An 18,646-nucleotide genomic window follows, 5' to 3' on the forward strand; every position below is an offset into this window, starting at 1 on the left:
TATTTTTCTCTTAATTCCAAATCAAAAGTCACAAAATTGATGAATTAAATCATAAGTTGTTATTTTAGATGCCTTTTTTCTTGTATAGCTTCTATGTAGTGTGCATGTTCCTTGTTCTGTGGTATTTGGATCTTTTCACCTGCAACATTTTGCATCTGCCTGGATCCTCTAGCCCCTTACCAGTGGGCTGCAGGTCTTCAGGTGAAGCCCAGCCCTGCTTATTTTGCCCCGTAACATCCTTTATCGCAGCACTCTCTTCCCTTGTGAGCTGAGCACTATCAAGAAGTTACTGATACAGCAGAAACGTGTTTATTCTTTCATCAATCTTCCCAGTCTTCTGACTAATGCTTGCCCTATTAGGTAGAAAGACTGAGTTTTCTGTCTTCAAACCAAGCTTGTTTGTGTGTTGATCTTGGTGTGGCTGGACTGATGGATGCACTTATAGGGTGTTTGAAGTTGTGGAAAGCTATATGCAGGACTCTAGTCAAAGACTGAAGCCTTTGCCAAAATATTTTATAGTAGACTAGACTTTAAGAATGCAAGTCTTCAAAGTAGTTTCCTCTGCAGCTCAGTCCTGTGGCCACCTCTATCTTGCCTGTTGTCATTGCTGTTTCTAAAAGTGTCTGTAACAGCTTATTTGATGTGATAGCACTGTTGCTTTGAAGCCACTGTGTGCTGGAGGGGGAAAGCATGTAATGAGTCTTATCAGAAGCCGGTGTTGCAAGAGACTCCTCCCAGTATAAGCACTGTAGGTGTTGGCACTCCCTGTGCTCTGCCTTTTTGGTGCTCAGATATTCAGCCCAGAAACAGTGGCTTTGTCCCTGGCAGGAAAGAAGCCCGACTTCCTACCTGTGAGCTGCTGATACAGTATCTCTTCTAGAAAGGATCTGGGATTTCCAGTTTTCAGTGTCTACAAGTTACTTGTTCTTGCCTCTTGCCCTTTTCTCTCATTAATGGAGGGTTTCCTAAGTAGAACAACTATTACAAACCCATGATATCTGTCAGTGCCTTTGGCCACCCTCTGAACCAATCTTTGCAAATAATTTTAATGAGGGATTTGAGGCTGGCTAGGGCTGCTCGACTTGGGATGTCCTTGTTGAGGATGGGAGGGACCTGTGGATGTGTAGATTCAGGACTATATTGTGAAGAATTAGTGTGGATGTGTAGATCCAGGACTAGATTGTAAAACATTAGTGTTATTCAGGTAAATTCCTAGACTGATACTTATCAATTGGGTTGTGTGATTTTCTTACTCCTGCTTTCAGACAAGCTGCCTTTTTTGCTGCTTTGTTTATGGCTATGGTGAGTTGTGTTTGGAGGGCAGGAGTAAATGGCTATTTAATGAGCTAACAGGAGCAGGGCATGGGAGCTGTGTTGTGGGGGACGAAGGCTTGGTCCGGTATCAGCTGTCCCATCCTGGCTGACAGGGCCATAGCCCACTAGGATGGTCCGCTGCATTCCTGTGACGGCATTTGTCTTCATCTGTGGGGCTCTCATAGCTGAGAGAGAGCTATGATGTTTGAAAAGTGGCCCCAGAGCTCAATGTCACAAGTAAAGTGATATATTAAATTTCAGCGTTGACTCATCAATACTTCTCCCTCGCTCTGGGGAGCCAGGACCCCTCTGCAGTGGAGGGGCTGTGTCAGGGAGCGGGAGCAGCCTGTCCTGAATGTGTTGACGGTGGCATGGGCAAGAGCAGCAGTAGAGCAGCCTCCATGGCCAGTTTGCCAGGCTGAGTGTTTTACCACCTGCATCTCATGTTTGCCTCCAAACTCTTGTTTTGGTTCATAGCAAGTGATGACCTGATTACGGTATCTGAGAGCTCATTTTAGAGTGAGTCATGCTTATTAGAACTACCAGACTTAAAAGGGACTCAGAGCAAGACACTTATATTATCGGTGTATGAAACTTCTGGGTAATAAGGAAGAGCCATCTTAAAAGCAAAGGAAGATGAGAGATATCAATGCTTGTGATGATTTAAAACTGAAACTACAAAGCTTAAAGCAGCTATATGATACGTTAACAAATGTGTGGTAGCATCAGACCAAAATGTGGGCGAGTAGTGTCATTTGTTTTATGTTCTCAGTAAATGCATGTGGGACAATTTCTGTGGGGTTTTTTTAAGGCACAGCCTTCATTGTATGCATGTACTTGTAAAGTCCAGCTTCTTGCTTTATTATAGTACCTTTTACTTGAGTTGTTTGTATCAGCTGCTGGAAGGTGTTTACCCACTATATGAGGCAGTTGCATTGGGGAAACACTGAAAACTTGCTCGTGGCATGCACAATCTGTGTGGCAGTCAAACTAACAAAGCATCTCACAATGCATTTTAGCAGGAGAGGGGGCCGTGTTTTTTTTTTTACCGAGGAAGTGTCTTGATGTTCTCAGCTAACTGGCTCGTGGGCTGCCGCAGAAAGTGGCTGGCCCAGCCCTGTGTTTCCGTCCCCTCCCTTGTGCCTGTGCCAGCGTGCCCGCAGGTGTGCAGCAGCTCAGATCAGGGACCTAATCTTCCTAGAAGTGGGTCTTTTCATAGCTGTTGCTCTTCGGCGAGGGCTGCCCCTTGTTCTGGTTCACTGACACTGCTGCAGGGTTGCTGGCTCTAACTTAAGAGGTGACAGGAGTACGTGGCTAAGAAACACGAGCAAGGGCAGGGGCAGCTCTTTTGGCAGCCGCTAGCACAAATAGGGTGTCATTTTGGCAACTGGTTTATGCTGAGAGCTGTTTCCAAAAGCCTCACATGCTGTGACTGAAATTCAGCCAGAAGTCAGCACTACTGTATGGTCCTTCAGATTCACTGCTAGAAACACTTGGAAGAATTGCAGATTTGCTCACAGAGGTCCTCTGTACCCTACAAAGAGGGAGACTAGTCATGGGGTAGTAGCTGTTAATAATCAGGGCCATTTGCAGCTGGAGATGTGCACAGAGTCATCCTTAATAGGCTGGGAGAGTGCTTTATGGGAGGTGATGTGGTTGCAGCGGTAAGTAGGGGTGTGAATACCACAGCTTGTTCATTTGATTACAGCCCTCATCACCCCCACCAGTGAGAGGCAGCTCTGTCTGTCAGTCTCACAGGTTTCTGAAGCTGCAGCTGGTTCCCAAGTTGCCCTTGAGATACGTTTGCAGTGCGTTGTGTTCATCTTTACTGTTAAGGCTCTGCTTAACACAGGGCTGCTCCACCTGCTGCTTGCTTTGAGCTTACATATGGGAGTCCTCAAACTCCTCTGAGGACGTATAAGCTGAAACTCTGCTTGATCCCAACCTCAGTTCCACGTGTTTGAGTGCTGCATCCTGCCCCCAAACCAGGTGATAGACAAAGAGCAATACACACTTGGTTTTGAACAAGTGAAACTTGAGGAATTCACCATGTAGAGAACAGCATCTTCTTGGTGATCTAAATACCTTTGTGCACCATGCTATACCTCCTCTTTAGAGGAGGAGGGATGGCTATTTTAATTTCTCTTCTGCAGTAATTTGCATAGGTCTCAGTAAAATTGCTCTAAGAATCACCCCTGCCTCGTGTAACTTGATATGGGTTTCTGTTTGCAGCTATTGTGGATGATGAAAGGCTTTCAGCGGAGGAAATGGATGAGAGGAGGCGTCAGAACATTGCTTATGAGTATCTGTGCCACTTAGAAGAAGCAAAAAGGTAAGTAAACAAAAGCACACCTATACCTGGCCTTTAAATACAGAAGTTCAGTCCTGTTGTGTTCTTGAGCATTGTAACTTTTAGTTCAACTTCTTGAATTACTTGGATTAACTTAATGTTGGAATTTTATAGCATTCAGTATGAGAAACTAATGCCCAATACAAAAGGCTTAATTCAAAGAAGGATTTAGAAATAATCAAGACAATCTCCTTGGAGTTACTGTGGTGACCATCTTCAATGAAAGTAGCAGCTGGGTACTGAAACCTAAGGCTGTGGTTTTGTGAGAAGTTGAGTCAGGCTGATGCGACTAACTGGGGAAAGTCTTTTGTTCCTGGCTGCATGGTTGTGCACCCTTCTTGGTGCTAGTGTTTGTGGAGCGACTCAGGTTGCTAAGATGGCAGAAAATCACCTGGGCTTTTGCTGGGTTAATGATCCATATCTCAGTGTTTCAGTCGTAAGTACAGGCAAGGCAATAAAATAACCTGGAGTCTGCTCTTCTTTTAGTTCCTCTAACCCCTTGGTCAGGAGTACTCATCTCTTGAAGCAACAGCCTGTGATGAAGCACAGATTTGCAAACGCACAGGGATTTTATCACCTTTGTGCAAATGTACAGTGCTGTGTACACTTCATTCTCAAAACAAATATTCAACAATATTTTCATAATTACTGAGCAAGGAAACAAGGTACAATATCCTTGTGCTTTTGGAGTAGCTTGAAGTGCTGCTATTATTGTATGTAAAAACCTATTTTACATTCAGTCTGGTCAGAATTTTTCATAGATGCTTGTTGTACTCAATTATTTGCCCTTCTACTCTGCATTTGTTGATGGTGGTGGTTTTAGTCCTAAACTTTAGTTGGATGACTTTCCTAGGAATTTCTGTAGAGAAAAGGAAACCTGAACTCTTGTGATTGGTAGTGCAAGCTGGGAAACGTCAGTACGATGACAAACCATAGGATCTTTAGAATGGAGTAACCCAGTGTACTTCAGTCAGGAATCAACTGTAAAACAGTGCCCTGGGCTTTTTCTTCACTGTTCCCTTCACCATCATTGCGTGGCACTGACAGTTACCTATTTAGCAGTAGTGGGGCAGCTAGCTGCCAATGGTCTTGTCCTAGGGGCATTGTTATAAAAATCAGCCATTCTTACTTCCTGTTCACTATGCTGTCCCATTTGCTGTAGCAAACATTACCTTCTTTGCTCTTCCTCTTTCCACTGCAGAGTGCTTCCCTGTTCACATATTTAAGATGGCAAGTGTCTTACTGCTGCCAGTGAGGACTGTCCTGCTCTGCACACTCCTGTTGCCTCCATCATGCAGTTGCAAGAGATTGCGCTTGGTCAGCTGAGTCATCTCGCTGTGCTGGCAGGAAATTGGTAGCTCTTGCTGAGTTAGTTTTCCAGTGGTTTAGTGAGCTGACTGGTCTAATCAAGGGGTCAGAGGAGAATCAGTGCTGGCAAGAGGAAGGGGCTGGGGTGCAGCCCCACACTTGAGAGAGGGGAGGGAGCAGGTCTCCACCTCGCTTGCTGAGAGGTTGGATCAGCTCCACCATCTCAGGAAACCTCAGTGAGTCAAGCTTTGATTTTACTCAAGGTTCTTCCTTGGTTTGTTGCAACTCACCCACCTGCTGGCTTCTGGCAAGATAGGAGTAACAAATAGTCTCCAAATGCAGCCTTTTTTCTTCTATTACTATTATTATTAATTTATCTTCCTGGTTTTTTTACCCTCCCCCCTTCCCGGGGCTACTTGCCACTTTGAACTCAAGTCCCCTAGTTCATTTGAAGCATCTCCCTTGATATTTCATAAGGAAATGTGAAGTTATTTTTACAATTAATGACTTGAATTAGCATCTGCTATGAGTAACTCCCTCCTCTTCCTTGTATTTATTTTCATACGGATTCATGCCATTAGCAGTTTTCTAGAAGAAACACTCCTTAGCTCTGCCAGCAGGTGATGGGAGTTTGCAGCCAGAAAGGTCACTCCCAGGGCTGTTAGGTACCTGGAAGCATTTCTGGATCTCCATTTGGAAAATTGGAATTTACTGGTAATGTTCATGGCGATGCTTGCTACTGCATGAGATGGGGATGAGTGCTGCAGTGTAAGGAGCCTTGTGCTTCCCCCAGCAAGGGGCTGGGTTGTCACAGGTGGAGCTGATGCAGCAGCCCAGTGCTGCTGGATGTCCTTCTCCTGTGCCTCAGTGCACTGGCCCCAGTGCTCTTTAGGGAGGAGGGGGTGGTGAAGGCTCTGGGGGTGCTTTCAGTTGGACAGAGCTGCTGTGGGGGAAAAGGGAGTACAAGGGAAACTTCTCCCTTCAGAGAACTGTTGGGATAATTCAGTTGCACCATGAGACTTTGCCCTGAGATGGACTCTTACTAATGTGAAAACAACCTGGTGACGAACATGTACAAAAAAACTTGCAGAACCAAGCAGAAATGCCTGTGTCTTATAGCTGTGTAACCGCTAGCCCTGCTTCCTCAGGAGGTGAGTAGTGCCGTCTGGGTGGGCTGGGTTGGCGGCAGGGACAGACTGGGGTGGCAAAGGTGTGTGGCCATGTTCTCCCCAGCCCCGACCTGGCGAAACAGCAACATGAGAAAACGCCTTATCTCTTCTCACTGCACAGTTATCACCCTCTCTGTGTACTTAATTAGGGGTGAAACATGTTGACGTGAGGTCTCTATTCTGTACTTGCACGGTTATAGCATTTTCTTTGTTACAGCAGAGCCTAAACAAAACTGGGGACTCTGGAAAGCGAGACAGCAGCCTCAGAGGGAGTAATGGGGGTCATAGTTCAAACTGGCAAAACAAGACCAGCACAAGCTTGGGAGGCTTGGGTGTAGTGCGCAGGCTACCTCGACAGCACACAGTGGGTCCTGCCCTTCAGCCATGCTCGGGGTGCAGTTTCACAGGAGGTGCCAGCTGATGTATCGGCTTTTGCTGCTGCTGAATGGAGGGGTCCCAGCTGGATGCTTGCCCCTGCTCCCCAGCGCTGGAGCAGCCCCTGTGGAATGCACAGGGCTCCCTCCCCAGCTGTGTGTTTGTAGCAGTGGGACTGGGTCAGAGCAGGCAGGATGGTGCCTTCGGCCCCAGGTGTGGCAGCTGGTTGTGAAACCGCCTGGAGCTGTGGCTGCTGCCTGCTTGCTCCCAGCAGTGCCCTCCTGGGCGAAACCTCAGAGTGGGAACTACCTCTCTGACCTTTGATTTCTGTTTACAGTTGCAAGCTTTTTTTGTTTCTATAAAACCTTGAATGCACAGAGAGGATTTTTTAGTATTCGGGACCCTATGGATTGCAATGACAATAAATAGACTGAAATGGGTGAAGCAAGATGAGTTGTTCCATTCAGTTGGCAACTGCTGAAATGACAGCAAATACTGTTTCAGCTAATCAGCAGTGTGCAAACACAATGTGTTTTGGCCTATATTGAAGAGTAATAAATACTGAAATAAGCAATAAATAGCAAAAGATTGGGGCAGAGCATGGCTGGGACAGTACTATGGCAGGAGTTATGTTTTTTCTCACCATATTTGTAATCAAAATACTATTTTATAGTAGCTGTGCATTTTGAAATGCCAGAGTTAATTAAATGTGTGAAGAATGTGTACTTTCAGCTGCTTTTCAAACCACTGTTTACACTCAGTTACATTACTGAGCTTTAATAAAAACTTTCCAAGTTTAACATGAAGAATCCTGCCACTGGTAGCTGATGCGTCTGCAAACACCTTCTGTGCTAGGCACAGTATTTATTATATCTGTATAGCATAGGAAATGTTTTTTTTAAACACAATGAGCAGGCTTGTAATATCTGCAGAGGTTGGTAATGTTTGAATAGGGTGTTATATTTGATATTGGAGAAAAACCACTTTGTTCTGTTAGATTGCTGGCCCCTTTCTCCCCAAAATCACACATCTGATAAATCAAGTTTTTGGTTGGTCGTATATGTCTTTTGGTTTATTACATTTGTCTTTAAGGAAAGTTTATTGCATATTAAAAAAAGTAGAGAAAAATGGATAGTATCCAGTATCCTTGAACTCCTGAGAAGAACAAGATCAAGAATAAGTGATTTAGGGGTAGGGATTTTCTCACTTCAAACGATGTAGCCATGGATGCCTCTAACAGAAGCTCTCCAGACATTACACCAATGCATTTCCAGTATCGCTTGGGAAATTCTTCTGTCAAATAACAAAGGCTTAAGTTAGGCATGAACAGCTGGCTCACAAGCCCTAATGTTTTATTGGGTTAGGTTAACTATAATAGATAAAATTTACCACAACATCGTCTTTTCCAAAGATTATCTTTGTAATACCCAGAACATCAGATTCTGCCTTGAGTTTCGCTTTTGCTGTTGCTTGTCTCTTTGCAGATGTGCAATTACCGTGTTGTAAGTGATAATATAGATTTGAGGGGTTTTAAACCATGATTGAAGCTTTGGCATATAATGCAAATCAAGTTTACAGTAAACCTGTTGTGGCTGGCTAGGATTGTAATCATCCATAATTAAGCAAACACTTTCTCTTGGCTTCTTGGAAATTACACCTTCTTATGCTAAGCTTGAAATTGAACCATGGGAGGCCTCCTTTTACTAACCTTGTCTCTCTGCATGAAATGGAACACACTTTGCTTCACAAAGTATATGCTGCAATTTCATAGCCAGAACTGCCAGTATTTGTCTTATTTCTTTTTACTTTTCTTACTCTGTCGTTCAATAGGACAGGAACTGGTGTGAAACACTGAAGCTTTAGCTTCAATGGTAGGACAATGAAGACACAGTGAAGGAAAACTATCCAGGAAATTTCTTCCGAGAAGTCAATTTTACTTTGAAAATGTGAATCCTCATTCTTTTCCAATTTCTTTACAATAGAAAATCAGATCAACCATTTTAGGTTCCAAAACCTGCCTCCTTCATTGTATTGGTTTTTACTAAATTGGTTTGCAATGGCTAGTTGCGGTGTTGATCACTGATGAGATCACAGTTGGAAGCTGCTGTGTAAAAATGTACATGCAGTTTAATATACTTGAAAGGTCAAACCCTGAAGTGCTTAATTGGCTTCAGTTAAAGCTAGCAGTTTTGCAGTACCATAGCACCATAGAAAGCTCAAGTTGCTCCAGTTGTCAGGACTATGGGACCATGGAGGGTTGCTTTGGAGCCCACCCTATTCCTGGTGGTGTAGTGGGGTCCTACGACGGCTTGGTACTACAAGTGAATTCTGCCAGGTTTCATGCTGCTGTTTCTCCATGAGCAAAGTTGTGGCAACCATGCAGCCCTGGCAGCTCATGAGTAAATTAACGCCACTCAAATGCTCCATTTTAAGTCCATTTCTTTCAGACTACAGGAAATCTTTAAACCTTTGTGCTTAGAGGTAAATGCATAAAATTGTAACATATCTGTACAACTAGCCGACTATAAGCAGCAAAAGTTAAGATACTTCTTGGTAACCTGTTTTGTATGGGTTTGTCAAAAAAATAATTCTTCTGGGAGTGGTAGTCTACTGACACATTGTAGATTATGAATTTTGGCTCATCTCCCCCTTCTGCCTGCCTTAAGCCTAATAAAGCACCAGTGAACATGGCTGGCTGCAGCTCTGTAAAGGCCAAAAGTTTGAAATTAGGGTGCTTCATGAGATGAAATTCTTGGAAGAATCCTACTTAGCTGGGATATACCCATCCCTGAAGTAGCTCAATCTGCACAGAGGTATTGATCAGCAAGCATACTTGCTGCTTCATGTCTTGATCCTCAAGGGTACTTACCTAGCAGACAGGCTGCCAACTATTAAGCTGAAGAGTTTTTTGTTCCAGATAGTTATACAATTGTGCAGATATGTCAGAGTTCTCATATGCAATTGTCAGTGATATCAATCAATCCAATAATTGCTTGGCTAGTGATATTTGCATATGAAAAGTCTTAAAAGTAAGATCTGAAGGAGAGAGAAACCTTTGTGCTAGTTCCGGTACAGGATGCATTGACCTGCTCACTGGGATGTTGAGGTAATTTGGGCACGTTATGGGTCATTGCTCAGTGTGTATAGTTGCAGAATAATGCTGCTGAGTAATGATGGATGTGACCTTTATTTTTGGAGACTAAACCATATGGCCCTCATCCCATAGCATGCACTGAAGCTAACAGTACAGTCACTTCAGAGCCAGTTCCCTTTCCCAAAGTTTTCCACCTTTCTTTTAGGCACCACTCTCTTGTAAAAGGAATTGTGACTTTTTTTATTAGAAGAGTGACAAATTTGAAGCTAGTTCATGCTCTGATGCCCTCATATTGGCGTAGTCTGTAGGTTCAGCTTCACTAAGATAGCACACAGCACTTTCATTTCTCCTTCACTTTCCCCTTTGCAACTTGGATTATCTGCGGTGCAACTCGAAAGCCTGTTCGACTTTATACTCCACCCATAACACTGGCTGCTTGTCAGATCAAATTGATGGCTTGTCATGGTTTAACCCCAGCAAGCAACTAAGCACCATGCAGCCACTCCCCCCTCCCCCCTCCCAGTGGGGTGGGGAGAAGGATTGCAAAAAAAAAGTAAAACTCATGGGTTGAGATAAGAGCAGTTTAATAACTATAGTAAAATAAAATACACTACTAACTAATAATAATAAAAATATAATAATTGTAATGAAAAGGAATATAACAAAAAAGAGAAATAATACCCAAGAAAAGACAAGTGATGCACAATGCAATTGCTCACTACCCACTGGCTGATACCTGAGCAGCAATCCGCCCCTCCCAGCCAGCTCCCCCCAGTTTATATACTGAGCATGATGTTCAATGGTATGGAATACCCCTTTAGCTAGTTGGGGTCAGCTCTCCTGGCTATGCCGCCTCCCAGCTTCTTGCACACCCGCTTGCTGGCAGAGCATGGGAAACTGAAAAATCCTTAACTTAGGATAAGCGCTACTTAGCAACAACTAAAACATCAGTGTGTTATCAACAGTATTCTCACACTAAATCCAAAACACAGCACTGTACCAGCTACTAAGAAGAAAATTAATTCTATCCCAGCCAAAACCAGGACATGGCTTCATTCTGCACCCTGAGTAGCTTCTTGTTAATATTAAGTATAACCTTAGGTGGCCTCACTAAGGTATCAGTAGTAGCTGAGTCATTAAGGTACTGTATGGAGCACACCAAAGAGTAGGGAAGCAGGCTACCAGGGGAGGCTAGCAGGGATTCTTGCACATCACTGACCAAAACTTACACATTTGGAAGGATGGTAAAAGAAAGCTTGAGGCTGAGTTGTGCAAGGAGAAACACAGCTGTGGGTATTAGAAGTAGCAGAGGGACTTGAGGTTTGCACCCTGCCTAACGGATTCATATGAAGTTGCTGTTGGGAAGAACCTGTGACAGTAACTGTGGGATGGAAGGGCACTGTTTTATCCTTTGCTTAGTGTTGAAGGGCTCAAGTGTTGCTCTTAACATTTGAGTAGGTCCTTCTGCACTGTTTGGACTCTGGTCAGTAAGTCAGGGTGTAGTTCCTATTCATCTGGGAGCAGCCAAGGCCTTTGCTTCCCTGTGTGTTAATGATGGAATAAATCATGGCATGTGTGCCAGGGCATGAGTGCTGTGTGTCCATGCCACCCACGCTGGACTGCGGGCTGCGACGGTTGCATGCCACACTGCTGGTATAGCTGACCAGCAAGTGGTGCATTCTGACTGGCATATATTCCACTGTGCTGTAACTCTAGTGTAGCATTCAAAAAGCTTTCGTATGTGTTCATGTGTCTGTTTGCTTTGGATTGGAGGAGAAAATTACCTGGGCTGATGGAATCTGCTTTTTAACAGCTCCCTTGCAGGAGTGTAGTTTTCACATGCTGAGATCCTCCTTTCCCAACTGCCATGTCCTGGAGAGCTGTTGATCTTTGGAAGAAGTGTTTATTCAGGCTCTTGCAGAAACTGCTGTGGGGAGATGCGAATGGCTTTTCATAGATCAGAAGAGATGAGCCAGCAACTTTACTTGGTGACCTTTAAAGCACTACTTTGTGTAGACAATTGCTGCTGTTGAGGAGCTCACAGGCTTGTGCTGGTGGGATCTCACTGTATTGGAAACAAGAAATTGAGTGTTCACAATAAACATGCTTCTAGAGCAGGAGGCTTTTGCTATAGCTTTGTGAATGCTAGAAATCCAGGTCCCTATGACTTGCTGAGCTACCGCTTAGGGACAGGAGATCCTAAAATCGGTTCAGTAGTTGTTGAGATCTTCAAAAGAATCAATGTGCCTGTATACCTCCAGTTCTGGATTGGAAAAACAACCCAGGGAGTGGAGGGGTCAGTGCTCACTGAATGTGTAGGTGTGATCTTGCACCTGGCTTTTGCCTCCAGCTACTGCAGGCAAGCACTTTATAGGATAAGGCAGCTGCTGAGGGATATAAGTCTGGGTTCCCTTAAAAATCACTTTTGGTGCAAATATCTCAACAATTCACTGACTGGAGGAGGAGTATTGTGACAGTTTTTACCTCCTATCTTTAGGTATAGAGTAATGCTAGAAAGTGCTTTGGCTGTTGATGTTGCTTACTACAGACCATGTGAATCCTGTGTTAGTAGATACAGCCATTGCAAAACTCAGAGTGTTCCCCACCACGCGATGAGTGGCAGTCCTCTGTGAGGGACTTGGTTGCTGACAGTTAGGACTTGGGAAGATGCTTTTTAAAGCAACACGTGGTCAGACTTATAACTAAGCTGGTTAAGTAGCGGGGTTGTGTGGCTCAGTGTGTGTACTGTATGGTTCTTTTGATTGCTGTTGGTCTCAGTGTTTCACATGCTTTAAGAAAGATAATTTTCTACTCACCTGCATTTAAATTCAAGGATCTATTAAGAGGTGGGGTATAGCAGTGTCCCAGAGTCGCTAAGAGCACATATGCACCTTGCAGGAGCTCGGGTATTTGTGAGACCACCTCTTCTTGATGTTCTGGAGCCACCATCATTTGAAGCTGATAGTGTGATAGCCTCCCATAATTGCTTTTGCTATTTTTGCTGATAGATGTAGAGACAGGCGTGTGCCGGCCTCTGTGTGGGGCCAGGTAAAACCCTCAAATTCTCTCCACCTCACTTGAGGTAGGGAGGGCTGTCAAAATGGCTCTCGGTGCTTCACTGTTTGCTTGTTTTCCAGCTGCCCATATTTCTTCCAATTGTTTATACACTTTCTATAGTGCACAGGAAAAGAGATTTCAGGGTAATCCCTTCAATACCATATTTAACACTGACGGGAAAAGGTTCTTTAAGCCAAGCTATTCTGTGGAAAATTTAAGTGATGTATCTGTTTTTCAGTCGAGTTCAGGAATTGCCATGCATTCTTTTATTAGTACAACTTAAACAAATTCAGTCATATGTGCAAAGGAATGTTTTCTTTAAAACCCAAAGAAAAAATATTCCTTGCCAAGGTTTTTATTTTGCAGTTCCAAATCACATGAGGTGGTCAGAGGACCTCTTACATACCAGTGCATGTGTAGATGAGAAAACAATCCTTGGAGTTACCTGTTTCTGTTTGTAAAAAGAGAAATGGTAGCCCAAAATATTCTTGCTGTAATTGCCCACAGTGTATGCATTCAGAATTAGCCTTGTGTTAGCCGCAAAATGAAGAGGTGAGATAGTGGTTGTCTGTTTCCGCAGCAGCAGCAGGACATGGCCTTGAACGCTTAATGTATTCCAGTGTTTCTACTGCATGCTAGCATCATTCTTGACAACTAAGGCCTGAAATTGGTTTCAGAAGTAGAGACTGAGAGCTGTGAATGGGTTTTGAGCCTGACAAATTTGAGTCTGGGGGAAGGGCTGTGAATGAATCCTCTCAAGTCAATGAATGGAACTGCTCTCGAGCTCGAAGTAGGAAGGATTTCACATGGCTTCCAGTGACTATAAATGCTAGGCAGGTTCTGGCTTGGAAGCAGAGACCTCCACTAGTTGCAAGTGTAACAGCTCTACCAGCTTGAAGGGGAGAGGATCTTACAGGTTTTTGTTTTTATTCGAGTTTAATTCAGAAGTGTTGACAAGTGAGTTGTTATTGTGGCATTGAGTACAGATTTATTCTGGCAGGACGATGGTTAACTGCATGCATAATTTTCCAGCTACCCAGAGGACAAACAGCTAGCCTGCCTTGGGATGAGAGCTCACAGATTTGCAGTTGTAAAGATGTGCTATAAATGTCTGCAGTGTAGGAGTACCCTACTCATTTTGCGAGGCAGCAGAGACAAGAGCCCGGATTCTAATCCTGGCTCTTATTGCTCCCACCTGGGTTGTTAAAGCTCTTAGGTTATTGGTGGTGCATTCACCCTGCAAGGGAAGTGATAAAGCTAGTCGGAAAACTCAAGCTTTTCTGCTATCTATAGTGTATAACTATTTTTAAAACCTGGTTACCGTCAAAGTGCATGGGAATATTATAAAATTTGGTGCAGTAAGTAAGAGTGTAAGAGGAACTCTTGTAATGAATGAATTTGCCTTAAAACCAATGCTTTTCATTACCCCAATCATCCTGCTCCCTAACAGTCTGCCTGTTGTAGGGCCAAAGGCAGTATGAAGGCAATAAAAGCTGCAGTGGTTCCTGCAGCCAAGCACCCCTCACTGCACAGGAATTGCCCTGCTATGGCGTAGTTACACTCAGGGCACTGGTGTGTTTGTTTCCCAGTGGAGGGAATAGGGAAAAGCAGTGGGAGCAAGGAAAGAAAGGGGAATGGTTCACTGGAGTTGTGCAAAAAGTACCCCAGACTGGAGGCTTAAAAGTGGGAGGAATTTGTAAAGGGCCATTGAATGCAGGGTATGGACCATGGCTGCTGCTCCTGGGCTGCGAGGCTGGGTGGGTGCCAGCCACACTTGCCCACAGGGCACCCTGTCACTGGTCTTACAGAAAGCGTCAGAACATCAAATGCATCATAAGTCATGCTCTGTGGCAGGAGTGTCTTAAAGCCTGGCTGTCAAACAAGCTTGTCTAAGATGGGTAAATAGCATGATTTACATCATCTATCTACACGTTGTACCAAACCTCTTTTTCTCTGTTAAAGAAACAAAGTAATGAAATAATGTGGCATCGGTGGACGTTAAAAGCTGGAACAACTTCCTTTCCTGACAGCTTCCAAGCTGCAGATTGCATTGCCTCTCTTGCCATGGCCCAAGGAAAACACAGCGCGCTTTACTCAAGCGTGTCTGCATTTACATGGCGTACAGACTCGGTCATGTGGGATTTGCTTTGCAGCACGTTTGGGGGAGTGCCAGCCCTTGATCTCAGCTGCACTCTCTTTGCTGGAACAGAGTTCAATGGGATTCGTGACTAAAGTCGGGTTTTAGGGCTTCCCATTTTTCTGATGAACATCTACAGAATAGGGAAGAGTCAACTTGATACACCCAGTGACTCTTGAGGCACGCTTTCTTTGGCTGCTTTCAAAAACAGAAATCAAAACTCTACACTTCATGTTGAACATGAGCTGTTGGGAGAGGAGGAAAAAGTGTTTGGTTTTTTTTGAAGTATTGATGACATTGAAAGAGATGTGTGTTTGCAGGTTTCTGGATTTTTAATAGCATGGTTTTGCAGTATTTTCACATCTCCTGTTCATGTCCCCCTTCCCTTGTTTTCCTCCCCAAGAACACTGATCTAACCTTATGATTAGCTTAATACTTAATACTGGGATGGCTACTATCTTTTTTTGGGAGAGCTTATACTTTAATTGAAGTCTTGGTAAATGCAAGAGTAAAGTATTGAAAGGTATTGGCATATTTTTGTGTTCAGTTTATAAAGCTGGCGGATACTTTTTGAATATTCCTGCTGCTTTCTGTCCTCACACAGAGACCTTGATCTGTTGCTGCTAAATAAATATACTTCTGTTGTGATTCCAATTTCAACATTTTCTCCACTTCCTCAAGGTCAAAGTGGTATCACATGATGGTTAGTAGCACGTACTATTTTCCTTAGTGAGAATTAATAACAAAGAACATACTTCAAAACAGGAATTTATTCCAGAAAGTATTTACTCGTGGGCTATGCACTCTTACTATGCTAAGGAGCAACTAGGAGTACAGGGAGGCTTCTCGATATTTTTCTAGCATCTTGCATTCCTTTTAAGTTGTTTATTGTCAGAGAAGGCTGTAAGGCAAGTAAGAAAGATGGTGTCTGCTTGAGTTTTCTCAGGCACTTGCTTGAGTGCCTGAAACTGGCAGGGACTAACCCATTTGCTGTGATGCTTACTGGCTGAGATTACAATGGTATTTTTAATGTCAACAGTAATTATTTTGCTTCTTAGGAAGACATGTTAAACAGCATTTTCAGACCTTTGTAAAGACATCTGACAAAAGATTGAACTTGTCCATTGCAGTGCAAAAGAAGACAAGGAAAGCAGGGGTAACTGGAGGATTTAACAAGACTGACCTTTAATAACCTGAGATGCTAAGGAAGAGCCAATAGACTGCAGCTGCTGAATTGAGACCTCCTCTGAAATCTGTAAAGGGCTCTGATGTACTGAGTGTTCACTGGGGTCAGCAAAGCTGTTATTTGTATTTGCTCTGCTTTCTGAAAGTGAGGCCAAAATCTGTATGTTGGCAAAAGATTGTATTTGATGCAGTTTTTGTTTGGATTCTTCTTTAGTGCAAAAAGAATTGGATCTGTTCATCTCGAAGGACTTTTTCTTTCTTGTGGCTTGCCATTAGATTTCAAAAAATATAGGGTTGAACTCTGCTGTTGCTTCACAGGCTTCCTAAAAACATTTATACCTACATTGCAGTACAGAGTTTTCATCAATCCCTTAGTTTCCAGCAAGTTCAAAGATGAAACCTGCACGCAATGCTTCTGACTTATACCAGTGTTAAGACCCGTGCATTGCAAAAGAAGCCACTTTCTCAAGGCAGAGTTCGCAGGGCTCTCTGCTTAGTCTGTTTCTGTGCTGTGAACTGAGTGTCACTGGAGGAAGCGTATCTTCTGTGAAGATCCTGCTTAGCTGGTACTTTGATAATATGATTAGATTAATAATTAATGCTGAGCGTGCTGTGTGGCCTTTCATGTAACCCAGGATGTGAATAAGCAGGTGCCTGTTATTAAAAATTTTCTCTGCCTGCAGCATACCAAAGGCTTACGGTTCACCAGCAACAAAAAAAGCATAACAAGAAATTTGTAGAATGTTTTGTTTCTATCTGAGTCTTCAACTTTCTATTGCTTACAGGAATGGCAGGGAGTAGGGCTGAGAGAAAGCGTGAGGACCACTTGGGAGTTTTCAAGGAAGAGCAAATTCCTTTTGGTACCTTTTTTTGTGGTTGTCCTGCAATTGATGAAAATAAAATTCATATGAAAACGGCTTTCTGACCTTCCAGAAGGCTTTAAGAACAGTACACCAAAACAGCCCTCTTTTTTTTTTTAACCAAGAGAGTGACAGAATAAGATGAAACAAATAATTTTTGTAAACTAAATGCTATGACAGCTTCTTGTGCTTTTGGCAGGCATGAAAACTAGTCCAGTTCTTTGAAGAAAAAAATTTTGAGCTCTTGGATGATGTCTGTGCTAAGAAGGCACCGAAGGAATGACTTCTCTTGTTGGTTTTAGGTCTCCCACTTCTCAGTTTCATTTTAAGAAGCGAGCAAACAAAGTTCCTGACCTTTCTCTGCTGGTCACTTTCTTCTTTTAGCCATTTGTTTCAGGCCAGAGAATTGTGCTGGGACATGCAGCAGTATGATGGAGCAGGCACCTCGCAGGGATAGTATGGGTTTGCTTGAGCATCTGTAGCAGAGCAGATATAGCAGAAGAAGCTGCAGCTGGAGTCTTCCTCCTCCTGCTACAGAAGAGGAACATCTGTTCTTCTCAAGACTGCCTGAGCAAGTATTTGGGAAAAGGATGTGCAAATTTGTTAGCTGAACTAGGCATCCAAATATTTAACATGAGGCATTCAGCTTTTTGAGTGCTGCTATTAAAATAAGCATGTGGCTAGTCTAAAATGGCTATCACCTTGAAGCTGTGAATCCTTTCACATGGCTGCCTACTAGTAAAACTTCTGTCTGGGGAGCTTTAGAGCATGCAAGTAAAACAAGAAAACTGCTTTGTTTACAAGTACAGCTTTGGTAATGTCTGATAAAGCACTTTCTAAAATAACAGTTGTTAGAGCTTTTGCACAATACCGCTTTCATCCACTTCTGACATTTGAACGTTGAAATACTATTGAGTCAGTGTTGCAGAATGTTTTCATGATGACCATATTACTCCAAGGAGTCTGATCAAGGAGCCAAAAAACTGAATAACCTCAGGCATTTTTTCTCCTGCTGCATCATCTATTGGAAACTTTCTCTCAAGGCACGCATTCAGAAATTGTGATGAAGTACCTTGACATAGTATGTCCTAGAAAGTGGCTTAATGAGTTTAAAGTGCAATTCTGACTTGAACAGAGGTCATGTTTTAAAGGTCAAAAGTGCTTGAGCTGGTGATAAAAATGAGCCTTTGTTGTAATTCACTTCTGTTAGCTACACTGGCTTATGGTGTTACAAGTGAACTGTACTGCGTTTTTCTAGAAGTAAGACTTCTAACTAGAATTTATTAATTGATGCAAACCTGTCAAGACAGATTAAAGACTTATTTCTTGATCTGCAGAAGTGTTTTGTTAAACAGCTGCAAATAATAGGTGAAATATCTTAAGTCCCACAGTGGATTTTCAAGGTGGAGACTGGAAGAAGTGTTTCGAATTATAAAATTGGCATACCTGTGCAGGAGTCAAAGATGGACTCCTGCTGCTTCCCTGAGCGAAACTGCGTGAGAAACACTCAGTAGGTGCTTTGTAGTGAACCTGACCTGTTCTTCCTCTTGCCCTGGGAAAGTGCCGGGATTCATGAGGGGACCAATAGCTTTGTTCTGTTTGACTTGTTCATGTATTCAGCAGGCTTGACAGTTTTCCATGATGTGAATGGTAAAGAAACAGGCACCCAAGTCACTAAGGAGCCCATTAATAGCTCTTTTCTAAAACTTAAAAAATGCAATCTCTTAGGCTTAACTGTTTACATGTTCATCTCTGTGCCTGCCCTGTTAAAGTCAGCAGCGGCTCTGTTCTTCTGGC

At 43.3% G+C, this 18,646-nt stretch overlaps 1 protein-coding gene across 3 annotated transcripts in view; it reads left to right on the forward strand.

Annotated features, from left to right (window-relative positions):
- IQGAP2 (IQ motif containing GTPase activating protein 2) overlaps positions 1-18,646 on the forward strand; it is a 129,209-nt gene that overhangs the window by 18,385 nt on the left and 92,178 nt on the right. For 2 of the 3 annotated variants that reach the window (XM_050912721.1, XM_050912723.1), the window contains exon 2: positions 3,547-3,646. In XM_050912721.1, the coding sequence (XP_050768678.1) occupies positions 3,582-3,646 (65 nt within the window). In that variant the 5' untranslated portion in view covers positions 3,547-3,581. Of the gene's footprint in view, positions 1-3,546; positions 3,647-18,646 lie in introns of those variants that run through there. The other variant, XM_050912722.1, reaches the window with a different exon arrangement.

This window comes from Gymnogyps californianus, chromosome Z (genome assembly GCF_018139145.2).
Source record: "Gymnogyps californianus isolate 813 chromosome Z, ASM1813914v2, whole genome shotgun sequence".
NCBI classification, from domain to species: domain Eukaryota; kingdom Metazoa; phylum Chordata; class Aves; order Accipitriformes; family Cathartidae; genus Gymnogyps; species Gymnogyps californianus.